Genomic DNA, 14,720 nt, shown 5'->3' with positions numbered 1-14,720 from the left:
TAGAAAACAATTACACAAAGAAGGAAGCATCAGGTGATCAGAATACAGACTCACAGTGTATGAGTTAGCTTGCAGCACACACATCATGTACATTTATCAACATGGAAACCAAAGTAAACTACATATGATCAGGACAGTAAAAACCAGCTGACAAGCTTTCAGTTCCTACTGAAGGTTACCTTGCTGTAACAGTGTTCAGTAGGTATGTTCACAAGAACCAGGAACTGAGAAAAGTAAAAGTGTATTTCAAGTCAACATGAGATCTGGTACTGACTGCTTTGATGAGGGAGGATCTGTTCCATTAGCTCACTCTAAATAAACTGCAAATGAAGTTTGTTTACTCCAACCTCAACTGTCACAAACAAGCCATGTTTCTGTATGAGTAAGGTACTAGAATGCTCTCTGGCTCAGGCCTATAATTCAAGTTTGTAACACATTTTCTTGACATCTTGGGATGAAATTTCAGTATGCTACATAACAGAGACTTTTAAGTACCAAAGGCCAGCAATGAGTACAGCACAAACCATCTAACAAAACACCCAGTACTTCCACTGAAACTATCTAATACCTCGAAGGCACCAACTTCTACCTTGCCTGAAACTGAGTTATGAAACCTGTGTCTATTTGCATGGAACTCAAAAATTCTGCATACCTATCACAGTGACTGGCAATGCTGCAATTACATGAATGGTAGTAAAAGAAGTTATCTGCTAAATAGCATGACTTAATTTCAGCTGAGCTTCCATTAACCTTTACATAATTTACGAACTTCTTCTATGCTTTTTACCACTGTGGCACTACATTTTGTCAACACCTATTATTTCACATTATTTTATGTGTAGCCTCAGTTATAAACACTTATTTAAGACTATCTTACTAGGAACAGCAGTAAGACTAAGGACTTCACAGTCCTGTAGGTTTTTCACAGAAATATAGAGATACTTTCTATGACATAACAATAACTAAACATGCACATTATGAAAACATTCCCATGATAATATAATCACAGTATACTCAATGTATATTTATAACAGCAATATAACCCAACATAAAAGGACTGAAGATTCTCTTTTGCAACCCAATGAAATGCCAGACCATTTTTGTCACTTTATTATGTATGACAAAAGGTATAATGCTGTACTTTTTATGCAATATTGCCATCATAAATGGAGGTCATCAGACTTCTTAAAGGAGAGGTGATCCCTAATTGAGGCAAAACATTACAGGGATTCTTCTACAAATCCTCTTCTACACTGTTTTTCCAAAGAAAATATACACAAGAGCTGGCCCTTCACAGAATTAGAGAGAGATCAGAGGTTGCTAGCAGGTCTCATTATCATTACTGTAATATATTTATAAGACACAGGTTCACAACACTGGCTTTGGTTTAAGTAATGTTTATGGTAACATATTCAAATCATAGAATAAGATAACTTTATATCTCAAAGGAAACTCAGTGCATTATATGAGAATGTTGATAAAGAGATTTTATAATATACAGAACAGATAAGAGAGCTGAAGAACAACAAAGATAAAATAAAAAATGCAAAACTCCAAACAGAAACCAATATTTGCTAAAATGTACTCCTAAGATTAAAGGGAGGTAAAATATTTGGTTTCCCTTTCAGCAGTGCACTAATTTTCACAGCCATCTTTTAGAATTGATCTATGTCTTACTTTTACTCAAGAACTAGAAGTGCTCAAAAAGCCTTCTTGGTAACAAAAATTCCAGTTCAGAAAAACCATTATACATACATATATATTTATATATATATTCATATACATGTATATCATAGAATTAGAATCACAGAATGGGTACGGTTGGAAGGGTTCATAGCAGGCCATCCAGTTCAACTTCTCTGCTCAAGCAGGGTCATCCCAGAGCACATGGCATAGGATTGTGTCCAGATGGTTCTTGAATATCTCCAGTGAGGGAGACTCCACAACCTCTCTGGACAATCTGTTCCAGTGCATGGTCACCCTCACAGTAAAGAAGTTCTTCCTCATGTTCCTGTGCATCAGTTTCTGCCCATTGTCTCTTGTCCTACTGCTCGATACCACTGAGAAGAGCCTGGCTTCACTCTTGACACCCTCCCATCAGATACTGGTAGACACTGATGAGGTCCCCTCTCATTTGTCTCTTCTTGAAGCTGAACAGGCCCAGCTCTCTCAGCCTTTCCTCACAAGGGAGACGCTTCAGTCCCCTAATCATCCTTGTGGCCCTCCCCTGGATTCATTCTAGAAGCTCCACATCTCTCTTGTACCAGGGAGCAGAGTATTCCAGATGTAGCCTCACCAGGGCTGAGTTAAGGGAGATACCTGAATGGTGCATGTATATACTGTGTAGGGATGGGATGAGAAAGGCGAAGGTTGAGTTCAGCTTGGCAAGGGACATAAAGAATCACAAGAAGGGCTTCTACAGCTATGTTAGCCAGAAAGGGAAGATCAAAGAAGGTGTACCACACTCCCCTCACCACAGTCTCATCCCCAACTCCACCCCAAGAAAAAAGGCTGGAAAACTGGTAACAACAGATGAAAAGAAGGCTGAGGTACTTAACAACGTTTTGCCTTAGTCTTTAATGGCAACCTCCCTCCACATACCTCTGGAGTGGACAGACCTCACACCAGGGACTGGGGAAGCAAAGTGCTTCCCACTGTAAGAGAAGGTCAGGTTTTTGACCATCTGAGGAACCTGATCATACATAATTCTATGGGACATGAAGAGATGCATCCCACAGTCCTGAGGCTGATGTAATTGAGAAGGCACTCTTCATGATACTCAAAAAGTCATGGCAGTCAGGGGAAATCCCAGTTGACCGGAAAAAGGGTAAGACTGAACCCATCTTGAAAAGCGTTAAAAGGAGAAACCTGTGAACTACTGACCTTGCAATCTCCCCTCCATGCCTGTTCCATGAGATCATGGAACAAACCCTTCTAGAAACTGTGCTAAGGCACATGGAGGACAGGGAAGTGTTTCAAGACAACCTAGAGAAAATCTTGCGTGAACAAATTAATGGTCTTCTATGATGCAATGATTAAATCAGTGGTCAAGGGAAGGGCTATTTGTGTCTTCTACCTGGACTTATGTAAGGCCTTTGACACAGTCTTCCACAATATTCTTCTCTCTAAACTGACGAGATATGGATTTGATGGATAGAGTATTCGGTAGATGAGGAATTGGTTGGATGATTGCATCCAGAGGGTAGTGGTCAACAGTTCCATGTTCACCTGGATATCAGTGACAAGTGGTGTCCCTCATGGGTCCATACTGAGACCAGTGGTCTTCATCAATAGCACAGACAGGGGGATTGATTACACCCTCAGCAAGTTTGGAGATGACACCAAGCTCAGTGGTGAGATTGACACACCTGAAGGATAGGATGCCATCCAGAAGGACTCAGACAAACTTGAGAAGTGGGCTCATGGGAACCTCATGAGGTTCAATAAGGTCAGGTGCAAGGTGCTGCACCAGGGCTGGGGCAACCACCACTGTCAATACAGGCTGAGGAATTAATGGAACAGAGCAGCTTGTAGAGAATGACATGGGGGACTTGGATGGATGAAAGGCTGGACATGACCCACTAATGTGCACCTGCAGCCCAGAAAATCAATTGTATCCTGGGCTGCATCAAAAGTAGTGCGGCCAGTAAGTCAAGGGAGGGGATTCTGCCCCTCTACTCTGGTCTGGTGAGACTCCACCTGGAGTGCTTCATCCAGCTCTGGGATCTCTCGCACAGAAAAGACACTGACCTGTTTGAGCAAGTCCAGAGGAGGCCACCAAGTTCATTACAGGGATGGAGCACCTCTCCTATGAGGAAAGGCTGACAAAATTGGGATTTTTCAGCCTGGGGAAGAGGTAGCTTTGGGGTGACCTAATGGTAGTCTTCCAGTACCTGATGGGAGTCTACAAGAAAGATGATGAGAGTCTTTTAACAAGGGAATGTAGGGGGGGATGGCTTCAAACTGAAAGACAGTAGGTTTAGATCAGGCATTAGGGAGAAAATCTTTACTGTGAGGGTGGTGAGGCACTGGAACAGGTTGTCCGGGCAAACTGTGGATGTTCCACCCCTGAAAGTGTTCAAAGCCAGGTTGGATGGGATTTTGAGCAGTCTGGTCTAGTGGAAGATGTCCCTGCCCATGGTTGGGGGGTTGGAACCAGATCATCTTTAGGGTCCCTTCCAACGCAAACCATTCTATGGTTCTGTGATTTTGCTTGTTAAAAGGCTAAATTTGTGCTTCTCTGTTATAAACTTATCACCACAACAGCAAAAACAATCCTGAAAACTGATTGTGTTTAAAAGAGAAGATGAATAGTTGTATCCCTCACACCCTCGAGGCTTAAATCTACAAACATGAGGACAAAAGCAGTTCTCTTGACTCCACCACTCAGCAAGTTTCTCTCTTGAAACCGACTGATCTACTGTGATTAGATTCTTCATGGGTCTGGCAATAGCTACATGAGAAGAGTGATTTTTTTTGATCCTCTATGTTTAACAGAGGGAAGACAATAACTGCCGGTATGTTCCACAGGTTTATTTAACACACAAATCCTCTGTAGAGCACAGAGACTTCCAAATGCGTCACAGAACTCATACACTATGCAAAACTCATCTCATCGTACTGCCCACACCTGTGAACCATTTAATAGGAAAAGGACACATACAAGTAACATGAGAGAACCAGAAAGTTGCGCAGAGTTGGAAAGAGGCAAGCCTCTTGCTCTGCTGCTAGGGTGACTAGAGATAGAAGCCTTTTGAAGTTCTTCCAACATTGTACTATCAGCCTCACCCACCCCCTTCTCTGCTATCACTAGCATCACAGAGCCTTTTCACGTCTTATTTTTAAAAGACTACTACTCTAGTATTCAAAAAGACTATCAATCAGCAGATGTTGAACCGTTTCTTGCCATTTTCTGACCCCCAAACCAAGCCATGAAGAACCAAGCAACCCACTCTCATCCTGCTACTGTCATACTGACAACATCATTCCGAAAGTGTCTGTTCAGGAACTGAAGAACTTCCTGCTTACGAAGAATCATTTGATATCACAAATCCTTTAAATATAGCAGCTGATAAGTGAAATTCACCACTGATATGCAAAGTAGTACAAGTAACATGTGCATAAGAAGAAATAGAGAAGACTGTAAGTTACATTCCAAAAGCAGAAGTTAAAAAAGAAACACGCTTTAATTAATAGAATAAAACTCTTCAAATCACACATCACTGATTTGCTATTGCTTCCTGTTCCTACTTAACTTCCTTGCTGTCTTACTATTTGAATTATATCAGCTTAAACTTAAATTCACTCAGAAGCCTTAAGTTACATAACATACACAATTTCACACATTGCTTTTTAATATTTGCACCAAAGTGTGAAGAAAATCTTAATGCAAGTTTGTGTACTGAAAAACATAAATTACTCAGCCTCTTCACATTGCTTATAAAATCACTTAGCCAACTGGTTTGTAGTGTCATTTATTTTGATCAGGCATATTTTATGCGACATCAGAAACAAGATATCTTCAAAAGCCAGCTCAAAATATAGCTGATAACTGAAATACAGTCATGGCACAGCACAGAACAAAAAAGTTTTCACTATTACTTATGCAGTATTTACTCTTTTTTTCTAATTCTTAGCATCTTTAGCAGAACAGCAAAACATTGTCCATCATGCTCTCTAGGATTCTGCACAGAATCTCATTCTGGAGATTTAAGTATTATCAGTAGACTTTTAGAAGCATATAATTGGTATCAGAACGATACAAAAGCACTGCCCAACTGTATTGTAGACTATAAATTACTGTACATAATAATAACTCTTCAGACATACAGATGGGGTATTAGTCCATTTACTAGTACTAGGAATATATTCGTAACTTCACAGTGAGATGAATAACAAAATCTTTCTTTAACAAAATTGGCACACTGCTAAAACAACGCCAATGGAGTTAGACCAGTAGACTTTATCAAAACAACTACATAAGTAATTACTTTGCAATGAAAATTGATGCATCTTAACAATAAAAGGGGGAAAAGTACTTTCAGGAAAATATTTTCTTCAGTTAAAAAATGGCACTAATCAGGAGTTCCAAATTAATTTACCTGAAATTTATTGAACCTCAATTCAATTTCAGACTAGTTTTATTGAAAAAAATCACTAGGCTAGTTGCAGTAAAGAAAATTGGTTCATCATGCTGAGCACATCTTTCTAAATGTCAAATGCTACATTTCAATAAGAAAATTTATTTGATTCCTAAGTGGCCCTTTCATCTTTGATTTGGAAACCATGTACTAAGTTTTAGATTCATCAAAGCTAATATCAGTCTAGTAATGAAAGGATGTTTTAAACTAAGGGTACTTGTTCCAGCTCATGTCTGAAGAATTTGTTTCCTTAAATATTTGTCTTATTCAAATAAAAAAATCTAATAGCTTCTCTTTTAATTTGAGGTAAATAGAATTCAGTATCAGCGTTACAAATGTTTCCAGTGTTTGAACAAGAAAAATAAAAAGATTACGTTTGCTGATTTTTCTCTTAAACACATTTTCTTTGGGTGCACTTGTTCCTACAATCAGCTACTGCTGGTCATTCTGGATTCTATCTCATGAATTAAAGCAAAAGGTGCAGCCACACTTCGCTTCTTTAATATCACAAACGTAAAGAAGACCTAAAAAGCACGAAATTCCTATTAATAAATGATGACCACTCATACTTTCTGATGATGTCAATCTAAACAGTTGAAATAAGGAAGTTATAAGAATTTTCCTGTTGCCCACTAGATTTATAATCTTTAAAATCCTCTTAGCGTGCCATATGGAAAGTTCAAAGGAGGTGACGAGGTTTTATTCAACAGTTTCATAAAACTTTAACTCCACTGATTTCAATGGCTTTACTTCCACTTTCAACCTTGCTGAAAGAATAGGACCAACATGAGACCCTTATGGTTTAGGCAGAACTAAGGGGAATTATTAAATTATAATTTAACTATAAATCAATAAGTCTAATTTTATTTTGACCAAAATCTCCTTACGAAATTCATATGAAGTTGTGTATCACACTGTTGTAATACTACTGATAAAAATGTAATTAAAATGCATTCAAAAAGGTCAACTATACAGAGGTCAGGCATAAGCATGTATTTTTTTATTACTGCAAAAACCGAGAGCTCAGAGTTCAGCTGGATTTGGTTAACAGTCAAGGTAAGATGGGCTTCAAGGAACTTCAGAAGCAAAATGTATTCACTGGATTAAATGGAGGATGTGCCTTAGCACAATGAGGAAGTAGTGTCACAACTAATAACTCTGGCTCTTCAGGCAGTAAGTGCAGAATAAACTACTTAGATGCACCCAGATATTCTCAGCCAAATTTATGCTTCAGAAAAGACTATGAAAATCAAGAGTGAATCTGAAGTTTTACTAGCAGGAATATTTCAAAATGCATTGCAATTCATATTTGTTTTTTTGTTTTCAAGTAATGTGAAAGATTTCCAGATTTCAATCCAAAAATGAGTAAAAAGAAACACTAGTCATAAAGTGTATTATGGGGACTACTTCAAGTACACTTAAGCTTGGTAACTTAAAAGTGAAAAGCAATCCATTTCTAAGTTATAGAAAACATTCTTCCCTTGTAAATGGCACTTAAATGAAACTAACATGATTGACAAGTACCTTACAAGCAAGCCTTGGCAGCACTTAATGAAACTCCATCTCTCTGCCATTTTAAGTGAAATTCCTTCACAACTGTTTGTCTTTGCAATAACTCCTACAAAGCTCATTAGTGCCAGCCTTGGTTTATCCCCCATGTTGTGCATTTATCCCTGGGATGCATTATCAACATGTGGCACATGTCCCTGACATGCACAGAAGAGTTGCACTCCAGGATAGCAGCATGCGTGACAATAGTGTTGACTCTTACTCCTTTATGGTTGCTGGGATGTAACTGAGAAATCTAATAACTGTGACAGTGGGCCTTTAGGTTTCTCCTTGCCTTTCCAGACAGTGAAGCTGCACAGACACTAATGAAAGGTTAAATGAATAGGAATAGCTGACAAGAGGTACAATAAAGAAGGGACTTGGTAATCCACAGACACTGAGCAGAGATCCTTGGCTCAAGCAGAGAAAGGACAGCACATCGTCAAGTCACAATATTTAAAACAGCTTGCTATACACAGAGGCTTTTGTGTCTGGGTACATGTCTGGCTTCAGAAGAAAAAAAAGATACTGAAAAGAAATTTCAGCATGGGGCACTTCAGCAAATGTCAGGTCACAGAAAGGGAAAAATGTTTTCTGTTTGCTGTTACATCTCTGTATTCAACAGTAAAGAGCATTGACTAAGAACACAAATATAAGTTTCAAAGTAATACATATTTTACAAATATGATAAAGTTGCAACATTGATTCAGTATGATTCCAGCTGACAGCATAACAGGTGTTGTACATACACCCAGCTTCATTTACACCTGATAACAGTTAATAATACGGTTTGTATACCCCTAAAATTTTCCCCACAGATGAAGATTTTCTAACAGGCCTAGCTTCTACAGTTTTACATGCAGCAGAACAGTAGACCTAACCAATTGTAATACACTGCAAAAACATAGCTAAACCTCCAGACAGTGCACCAGATCAGGGTGACTTAAAAACTTTTTAGTGGTTAGCTTATGGCATTTTGATTTCACTTGGCTTGTAAGTTACAAATCAGCACTATGAACATTCTGGTTCTTATAATTAAAAAATAATTGCAATGCCCAACATGGTTTTAAAACTTATCTAGTTTTTCATAGTTTTCTACAAAAATGTGATTTAAGTCACAGTAAGTCATTAAAAAAAATTAAAGAGAAACTCTCAAAAGAACTCTCTAAAGGAACAAATCAGAAGCAAATCTGATTATTAAATGAATTTGTGTGGGTTACTTTTACATAAAATATTTCAAGAGACAAGTACTGAAACAGATGCTGCAGATGAAAAAAATTCTCTCTCAAAATCCTTGATTTACCTGGAATAAGAAAAAAAATATTTACATACATAACTGGAGTATAAAATATACATATTTATAATATGTGGTGAGAGTATTATGAAAAGATTCTAAATGAGAGAATCTCTTCGAAAAACTACATTAAATTACAGCAGATCTCCTGAATGTACTAAGATTCTAATAATCAACAAATAAAGCGTTTTACTAGCACGGCGTATAATGAGAGCTACTGTGCGAAAAATAAAGAAGACAAATTTGGTAGTTTATCTCATTGGATTATACAATTTACTTAAATGGTAAATAAGTTTGTCCGAAGTAATACTTATAAAAGTTGCCATATAAATATTAAGCAACAATTATGATCAATGAATTTTTAGAACAAATATGCCAGAATTCAGGTGGGATGAAAATGAAAAAGAATATGAGGTTTAGACAGATGCTTTTTATTAAGTCATATTAAATGCTATTCCTCTAAATTAAGTACAAATTCCTGGCTAGATTAGGAAGTGACACATATTTCCAAAATGACATATATACTCTATCTGTTTTGTATTTTACGAGGAACCTTTTATATTTCTGGACGTGCATATTTTTTTCCTAACACATAGGAATAGTGGACATTAAATCAAATTAAATCATTAAATCAAAAGCTCTGTGCAAACCAGTAGACTGAAAGTCAGGACTCTTCCATTAAACAATATCCAGCGAAGAAATTATAGTCACATTATAGTGACAGTGTCCAAAGTGCAAAAGGGAAAAGGACACTGCCAGAAACATCCACCTTTGAGACAAAAAAAAAATTAAAAATTGGTTTTTGTATAAAATCCAATGTTTTACTTGGACTTTTTGAAATGTAATTGCTTTGCTGTTGGTAATTTCTGTTTTGTTTGAAATTCACAAGATCTCCAGTCAGCTGCAAATCCCACTGACATACACATATATGTAAAACAAAATAATTACATCTCAAAGTCTAATTTCTAGATCTTTGACCCTGAAAAAAAGTTAGGAATCAACCCTCCCTTATTCAGAGTATTTTTCCCCTTTATTCTTGCCTATGGCATATCTAATAAAATCATGAAGCTCCCTCTAGCTCTGCAGAAGAGCTTAACTGACCAATGATCCTGTACAGTTCCTTTCCACTTTCAAAAGCAATACTGAGAGTGAGAGCAGTATTTCCCTTACATAATAAGTGTTCTTGTTTCCATGCAGCAGTGTTTTCAATTCTACAGCTTGAAAGGATATGGATAATATGTGAGAACATCTGCTACGAAATACAGAAAATTAAATACAGCTTATTATTCTTCAGCATACTAAAGACCTTCTTAATCATTTCCAACTTACACTGTATTTACCAAATTCTGGTTTGAAATCTTACATTGTTTGACAACCTAATCATGTACGTATTTAAACACACACACACACACATACACACCTCCATTCCACCTTCCAATTACCAAGTGCGAAATCATGTAAAGAAGACTCACAGTTAATACCATGGCTCCATTTAGAGACCGGATCTTAAGTACAGAGTGTCTTAGTTAAAACTAATTTGTTTGTATATGCTGGTTTTCCAGAAAACCAGTAATGCCAGTGGTAATTTGCTGACTGTATTTTCACCTACCATAATATTTACACACACCATTTGTAACAGCTTTTATTGTTTAATCTCCATTGCATTTCAGTATTGGATACTACGGAATTACAGTTATTTAGCAGGCTGTAAATAATGGAGTTGGCATGTGCAATTGATATTTAAAATGTCTTACAACAACTGTAAAAGCCTCATTACAGACTAGCAAATCATTTCTAACAAGCAAGTTCAACTTACAAACACCAAAGCAAAACTGTAGTCTATGCTGCAAGCATGTTTGTTTTATTTAAGTGATACACATTTAATGAGGTGTGCAATGGACCATCCATACAAACTTTAAATAAGAAAGTGAAGTTCCAAAGTAATATGACTATTGTGAAGCTTTTAAAAATAAAACTGAAATAATAAAAATAAAAGGAATTCTGAGTAACAACAGAAAGAAAAGCTTACTTTCCCCTCCCCCCTTTACAAGATAGTGTCCAATTTCTTCTTTTCTGAACAGCTGTATTATCCAACTTAAGTTGCTCTGCTAATTTCAGTCCCACAAGGACTAACTTGGAAGGCAAAAAAGTACTAGAAAAGATCAATTTGCTGGGAAAGATCAAATGAGAAAACTGTGGGGACAGCACCAGGTCAGAGTATGAAGAACTAAGCAGACCTGTTCTTCATTAACTTAAGCTCTCTTGGGATGTCACACACTACCTGTCCATGGGCTTATTGAACTGCCTAACCATCATCTCTGTACCATTCTTCTGGGCCCAAGTGAATCATATCCTGCTGCTGACAAGTTAGCAGGGGACTGCGGCTGCAACATGAAAGTAGTTTTCTTTCTTGCCTAAATCAGGCAGATTTTTGAAAAGAGGACACAGCACTGACTCGTGACATGGCAAGATGAAATGAGAGGTCTGGGCTGGTCTTCAAGCTGTGTAGATAAAAGTAATCAAATAACACTCCTGGAATGCAAATTGGCATTCTTGACTGCAGCAATTGCACAACCATGAAACATCTCTGACAGCAAGCAAGATTAGGACAAAATGTTATGTAAAGCACTGAACTCAAAAACTCACTAGAAAATTCAAACTGTAACACATTTTAATACAGCAATAGTCATCTCTGCTTTTGTCTGGTTTTTTTACTTTGTTTACTGTAATCACATACTCATCTTTCCAAAATGCCTCAACAGTAAAAAGGTAATGTGATTAAAAGCATAGATCTGCATTTTTTCCCCCTAAAATGCAACTTTTACAAAATAATGTACCAAAGCAGGGTTTTTCAATTATGTGTGCAAGATGTGCGCTTAAGGAGCACGTTCAGAATCCCAAGTCTTAAAAAGAGTTTCAAAATTTGCTCATAACAAATTAGTTTATAATTTACACTTACAATTTTCTGCATCTGGTCAGATAAAGGTGAATCATTTGAAATATATAGTAAATTTTAAAATTCATGTGCTTTAGGAATTTAAACCAGAACATGCATAGAGCTAAATGGTTCATTAATACTGGGCAGCTTAAAATGAAACTACAGTGTATCAGACAGCTCAAATGCCCCATTAAATTTCAGATTAAAAATATCCTGCAATTCTAAGGGTAAGGAAAGTTCCACATACTTTTACAGGAACTTGGTATTCTTGTGCAGATCTGCTGATCAGGTTTATTAAATATTACTGTCTAAAATGAACTCAGTAATTAAACTGCGAACATTTGTACTCTGAAACTATGAAAAAAATGCTACCCCATTTTAAAATTCATCTAAGGAGATGGGTTATTATACAGAGGGGAGAATGGAAGATAATGAAAAATAAAAGCCCCCTTACAATAAAAAATATTTCAATAACTGCTATATACAGCTAACGTACAGATTAAGAAAAGAAATATGTAATATCCTGCTTTGATTTCATACTTAAAAATAGCTTCAAACCATTTTAACTGTCAGCTAGACAAACACACAAAAAGACACTCATTGCCACTTTAATCCTGGGTACACCAGATTACTACATGATGTCTTTTGTGCATCAGTTTTACAACAGCTTGACTCTAGGGTAAATGGGAACCATCATAAATCGCATGCTGCTTTCAAACCCACTTTAATTTCTGTCAGCATTACTGTAACCACAGTCCTGGGCACATGCTGTTTTTTCCCCCTCCCCCCCCTTTTTTTTTCCTTGTTGCCTACATTTGACAGTTGCATCTCCTACACTCCAATTGTGGCTTTGATCACTGAAACAAGACATGTCATATTAGGGAGAGAAAGGAAAAACACAAATGCTCCATCGCGAAGTCCCTTCATTCACACAGACATACACTCTACCTATAGTTTGACTGCTGTGTATACATATATGTAGGTATGCAGGCATAAACATATACATATGTGAGTATACACGGATATATATATAGACACACACACGTGTGTGTGTGTGTGTGTGTGTGTGTGTGTGTGTGTGTGTGTGTGTGTGCATATGTACGTGTGTATTCAAGGCACACAAGACAAGTCTGTAACATCCCTGGAGTGCGATGACAAAAGCTGACTGAAAGCAGAGCGGTAGTCAAACAGTGACTGGAAATATACTTCATTCAATATGGGCTGGTCACTGTTCATCACTAACTAAGGTTGATCCACGTGTTAATTCTAACAGTTACCATTCTGCAACGTTAAATGCAGTCTTAAACAAGCTTGTCCTTCGCAGCTGCTAACCTATCCTCACATCACGACCCAGAAAAACAGACTTCAGTAAAATGAGGTCCTCGGTCATTTCGATTTTTAATTTTTAAATTAAAAGGTCGTGAAAGCGCAAACCCTGCTTTGCAAACCTCCTGCTGTAAAGGAGACGGGCGTTTGCACAGCATGTGAAATAAGAAGCAAAAACTTGTTCGAAGCTGGTTGGGGGGGTCCCCCTTCCCTTTTACAATCAGGGCATAGGCACAACTCTGTTCGGTTAGCAATCGGTGATTGGAGAAGTGCAAACTGCAAGCACATGCACAACAAAAAGAAAAGAGTTTCGGAGGGAAGGTGGATTTACACTCCTGTCTCCCTGCCGCAGACGTTGTTTCACACGCAAACACACAACTCCTTCCAGGCTCTCAAAGATTACCTTTACACTGTGTGCAAACCTTACTCATTTCCTAGCAGAAGGTGGTGTCGAAAACAGATAGACCACCGTATATCCGATTCAACCACTCCACTCTCCCTCCGTCCATACTCACTTTTTTTACGCTAGCCCCTCATATTTAGTGAAGGCAAGGAGGCGGTAAAAAAGCATGTGGTCATCCCATTTCAACCCCCCAAACTCAAAGTTTAGCACAGCCTCCTGGGCATTTTTACCCCAATCCACGCAGCACAGAGCTGATTTATTTATTATCCTCCTCCTTTGCTCGGCTGCTTGCTTATTTGAGGACTGAAACACACCGATGGCGAGCAGGGCTGCTTGTGTTACTGCACAATTTATTAATCAAATCAAACCAAAGTAAAGGCTAGAATGAAAACGAAAGGCTGCTGGAAACTTCTTACCATCTCTGCATGCTGGTTGTCAAGTGCACCCCCTGTCTCTCGAACTCCTTTCAGCGGCAGTGCCTGCACCCTTCCTTTTGCCTCTGGGGTCTCAGCGCCTCACTCTCTCTCTTTTACCCCCTCTCTTTCCGTCTCCCCCCTTCCGCCCTTCTCCCCCCCCCCCCCCCCAGGTGATTTAAACTAAACTCGGAGATTTAAAAAAACAAAAATTACTTTCCCTCCCTCCCTCCAAACAAATAAACAAACAAAACCCACCAAACCGCCACCACCACCAAAATAAAAAAACCCCGGCAGCAGCAGTGAGAGTCTCTCTCTCCCCCCCGCCCTCTCTCTGACTCTTTCAAAACTTCAGCCCCCGAAGTTCAGCTCAAGCAGCAGGGAGAAAGAAAGAGAAAGAGCTTTCAGCGGAGAGCTGGAAATTATGGGAGGAGGGACCCAGGTTCGGGTCAGAGTCTCCACAGGTTGGTTTGTTGTTGTTGGGATCTTTGGCTGGGGAAGGGGAGGCGGCGGGGGAAGGCTGCGAGCGGGTCCGGGAGGGTAGTGCTGCTTCCTCCTAACTCCGCGCTCTCGGGCGAGGACGGCAGGCAGGGAGGCAGAGGGAAAGGGTAAGAGCAGTCGGGGCGTTGAAAAACTAACTCCATCTGCCTCCACCCTC

At 38.5% G+C, this 14,720-nt stretch overlaps 2 protein-coding genes across 4 annotated transcripts in view; both read right to left on the bottom strand.

Annotated features, from left to right (window-relative positions):
* The window catches only part of LOC127477273 (uncharacterized), a 702,414-nt gene that overhangs the window by 316,517 nt on the left and 371,177 nt on the right, over positions 1-14,720 (bottom strand). The gene's annotated exons all lie outside the window — the stretch shown is intronic.
* BNC2 (basonuclin 2) overlaps positions 1-14,720 on the bottom strand; it is a 344,665-nt gene that overhangs the window by 327,619 nt on the left and 2,326 nt on the right. The window contains exon 1 of one of the 2 annotated variants that reach the window (XM_051801371.1): positions 14,066-14,710. The exons of the other annotated variant lie outside the window; for it this stretch is intronic. Within the exon in view, the coding sequence (XP_051657331.1) occupies positions 14,066-14,068 (3 nt within the window). The 5' untranslated portion in view covers positions 14,069-14,710. Of the gene's footprint in view, positions 1-14,065; positions 14,711-14,720 lie in introns of those variants that run through there. 2 annotated transcript variants of the gene reach the window in all.

The sequence above is a fragment of the Manacus candei genome, unplaced genomic scaffold (assembly GCF_025592945.1).
Source record: "Manacus candei isolate 608988 ecotype Guabito, Panama unplaced genomic scaffold, ASM2559294v1 h1tg000051l, whole genome shotgun sequence".
In the NCBI taxonomy this organism is placed as follows: domain Eukaryota; kingdom Metazoa; phylum Chordata; class Aves; order Passeriformes; family Pipridae; genus Manacus; species Manacus candei.
Note: the sequence above shows the minus strand (reverse complement) of the source record. Positions and strands in the feature narration are given on the sequence as shown.